Source organism: Macrobrachium nipponense, chromosome 12 (assembly GCF_015104395.2).
Source record: "Macrobrachium nipponense isolate FS-2020 chromosome 12, ASM1510439v2, whole genome shotgun sequence".
Lineage (NCBI taxonomy): Eukaryota > Metazoa > Arthropoda > Malacostraca > Decapoda > Palaemonidae > Macrobrachium > Macrobrachium nipponense.
The window spans coordinates 26,870,310-26,874,277 of record NC_087205.1 but is presented as its reverse complement, the minus strand read 5'-3'; the positions used below and the strand labels follow the sequence as shown (position 1 = coordinate 26,874,277).

Here is a 3,968-nt window from a genome sequence, read left to right as displayed (position 1 = left end):
TTAAGTTATCACGGGAGTTTTATTTATTCATTTATTTATATATTTTGGCACCCTACACTAATTTACCAAGTTCGTTACTTACAGTTCTCCTGTTTTAAATGGAAGAATATATACTTCCAGCATATGTTGCATGTTGTACTCCGTTGTGTTTGGGGTTAGCAGGTAGGATGAAGTCGTAATTATTTGCCATGAACGAAAGAGTCAAGCGTTCTCCATAAATGACAGATTATTTTCTTTGGCCTTAGAGAACAACGCTGAATTTGTTAATATTCTTCCATGCGAATATTTGGTTCAAGATTTAAGTATATTCAATGTTAATTAACATTATTCAGGAACATGTAAATGGAAAGAATTTGAACCATGCTGAGACTGACTTTTAATCGACTATCTTCGTCAACATCCTAGATGTATCTTTACTTTTACAAAAGTTTATAAGGCATAAACGCTGATCGTTATCTTCTAAATCTTACAACAAATTAGCCATTAAAGCTTTTAATTATGTAAAATCCATGGGAGTGAAATGGGCTTTCGCTAACCTTGAAAATATATCAATTTTGGGGTCATTTCATTTAGAATTGATCTCATTCAGAAAGTAATATAACTTACTTCTTCTATGTCTTACTTAGGGAAATTATTGGACCAATCAATCTTATCAAAGAATTCCACAGATTCTCTTAACGAACCCTGCTGACATTCTTCAAAAGCAATATTACGAATAATACTTTCTGAATTATTAATATATTTCAGCTTCCTATGATTGGATGATGTCCGTTTTAATATATAAACCTATAAACTGTTCCACCGCATTTTCATAAAAGATATTTATTTCTCTACGATGTGTGACAATAATACGTTTCGAAGTCGGGTATGGGAAGTGTCTTCGTACTTTCTTCTAACTTTTCTCTTAACATTATCACGAAGTGTTGGGCAACTCGTGAAGGGATATATGGCGGCCAAGTGCGATGTTCCCTTCAACATTAACCTCGTCTGAATTCTCGGTGAGGTAATGGCTACATCTGGGAGAATGTTCCTGCCAAGCTGGAAGGAGTAATTATTTGACGTTAGCTGAAAGTTTTCGCGCGCAATAATCCTCCTACCTAGAGTGATATAATTGGCAAGTTGTACTAGTCTGGCTTTTGGCGAGCTTTCGCAACAACCTACGATGAAACCGGAGCCAGAGTTAGACCGTGAGATATTACTTTATATTACATTTTTGGTGAAGTTTTATCGTTAATTTTTAAATACGAAAGCCAAATTTTAATAAACTGTTTTTTGGCCACTTTCGCTACAGCCCACAATGAAAGCGGAGCCAGAGTTAAACCGCGAGATATTACTTTATAGTACATTTTTGGTAAAGTTTTATCGTTTATTCTTAGATACGAAAGCTAAGTGGACGTGGTTATTTATGTGAATTGCACTTCTCTGGTTCCAGTCGCCCTTCTCTCTCTCTCTCTCTCTCTCTCTCTCTCTCTCTCTCTCTCTCTCTCTCCTCTAATCTGCTGATAACCCGAGTTAATGATAATGCAGTTGCCAACGTCTGCGGAATTTTGTCAGAAAAAAAATGTAAAGGGATAAAAATCATAAATTCCTTCCTTAACGTAACTTATCACTATATTTCCCCATATTCTTTACAGGTTATTCTTTAATCCATTTCATCCTACTTTCTATTCGTGCTGCGGTATATTTCATGGTCTGATTATTGTTAGTAATTCACAATAGGCGCTTACTTACTGCATAGTAAGTTGTTGCGTAATGTTTCGTCAAGTAGATGGGATCTCTTTTTATTTCGATTGCGCGCCAATAATGAGATATATAACTGCAATTACGCACAATGGTCTTCAATCAATCGCAGATAAGGTATCCATTAGCGGTCATTTCACACCTTGTAACTTATCATTGAGACACACAAGAAATTACACGTTAACTGTAAAATTTAATGAAGTTCATTCTTTTCATTGTATTAAGTTATCTTTTTTCTTTTCACAATTACAATATTCTGTAGAATGCCTTCATACACACTCACACACACACACACACACACATACACGACACAAACACACGCAAAGACAGAGACATACATAATCATATATATACATAATATATATATATATATATATATATATATATATATATATATATATATATATATATTATTCTCATATTCAATGTAAACTCCGCTACAGTTGAAGACTACATACATGCAGACGCAAAGACACACACACACACACACACACACACACACATATATATATATATATATATATATATATATATATATATATGTGTGTGTGTGTGTGTGTGTGTGTGTGTGTGTGTGTGTGTGTGTCTTTGTGTGTACGTGTGTGTGTGGATGTGTGTAGTCTTCAACTGCAGCGGAGTTTACATTAAATATGAGAATATTTTTGTATTAAGTTGAAGAGAACAGAACGGATGTGAAACTTCCCAGTGAAGAAAAAAAACAAGTAGAAAAAAGCAAAGCAAAAAAAAAACTTCTACGCTAATTTAAACAGCGAAAAAAAAAAAACTCAAATAGGGATCTTCCCAAATGTCGGGAAACTTTGCTTATTTCGACAAAGTTCTCACGGGATATGATAATATATTCTGGTTTCCTTTTCTTTTTTAATTTGCTGCTTCTCTCTTAGCTTCTGTAGCTGACATTAGAAATGTTCCAACGAAAAAAGAGCCATCATAATATTCCTGAATTTCAAACATTAAGCTAGATAGAATACCCAAAAACAAAATTTTTCATTTTTATAGATTACTGCGGAAATGATCTATAGAAAAGACAGCCATCGTCATATCACCAAATTCCAAGTATTAAAGACACTGATTTTCAAAAACCTTTTTTTTTTTTTACTTTACTTTAGAAATTATCTATAGAAAGGCGGCCTCCATCATATTCCTGAATTCCATGTATTAAGGTAAACGGATTATCCCAAACCAAAATTTCTTATTTTTTGTAGCTTACTTTAGGAATGATATATAAAAGTAAAGACAGCCACCATCATATTCTTGAATTCCAAGTATTCAGCTAAACAGATTTCCCAAAACGCTGCTCTACCCCAACCACCAATCCAGCCTGGGCATCACTTCCTCCCTAAAAGCCGTTTAAAAGCAAGTCTCGTATTTGGGGACTTTTTTTTTTTTTTTTTTTTTTTTTTTTTTGAAGGTGTTGTCGGCGGAGATCGTCAAAAGAGGGCGGTTGGTAAAATCGGCAAAAGGCGTTAAGTGGAGCGTCAGGCGGGTCGGCACATCAAAGGGGTTATGCTTTCAGAGGGCCATTGAAGTCGCTTTCGCATTCCACACGCCCCCCAATACCTCCCCTGTTTTTAAAACATAAAAAAAAAAAAAAAAAAAAAATAAAAAAAAAATAAAAACACTATTTGGTCCTCTAAATAAAGATTTTAAAAAAAAATTTACAACTATTTGGTCTCCTAAAACAACGTTTTAACAACTATTTTGTCTCCTAAAACCACGTTTTAACAACTATTTGGTCTACCTAAAACCACGTTTTAACTATTTGGTCTCCTAAAACCACGTTTTAACATCTATTTAATCTCCTAAAAAATGTTTTAACAACTAATTGGTCTCCTACTCCTAAAAAATAGTTTAACAAGTATTTGATCTCCTAAAAAAAATCTTAACAACTATTTGGTCTTCTAAAAAGATGTTTGAACTATCTGGTCTCCTAAAAAATTTTTTTTACAAATATTTGGTCTCCCAAAAACGTTTTACAACTATTTGGTCTCCTAAAACAAAACAAAAATGTTTTAACAACTATTTGGTCTCAAAAATATTTTTTTAAACTATTTGGTCCCCTAAAACAAATAAAGAAACGGTTTTTTTTCGGGAGAAAGCTGTGGAAATATGTTGTGGGATATTTAATTCATAACGTAAAACATAGTAGATTAGTGACATTTTGTGAGTAAACTAAAGGTTATCAGAATATTATTCTATTAGGAATGGAG

At 33.4% G+C, this 3,968-nt stretch overlaps 1 protein-coding gene across 1 annotated transcript in view; it reads right to left on the bottom strand.

Annotated features, from left to right (window-relative positions):
* Window positions 1-3,197: 3,197 nt before the first annotated feature.
* LOC135224436 (uncharacterized) overlaps window positions 3,198-3,968 on the bottom strand; it is a 16,773-nt gene continuing 16,002 nt past the window's right edge. The window contains exon 6 of the mRNA XM_064263426.1: window positions 3,198-3,323. Within this exon, the coding sequence (XP_064119496.1) occupies window positions 3,271-3,323 (53 nt within the window). The 3' untranslated portion in view covers window positions 3,198-3,270. The remainder of the gene's footprint in view (window positions 3,324-3,968) is intronic.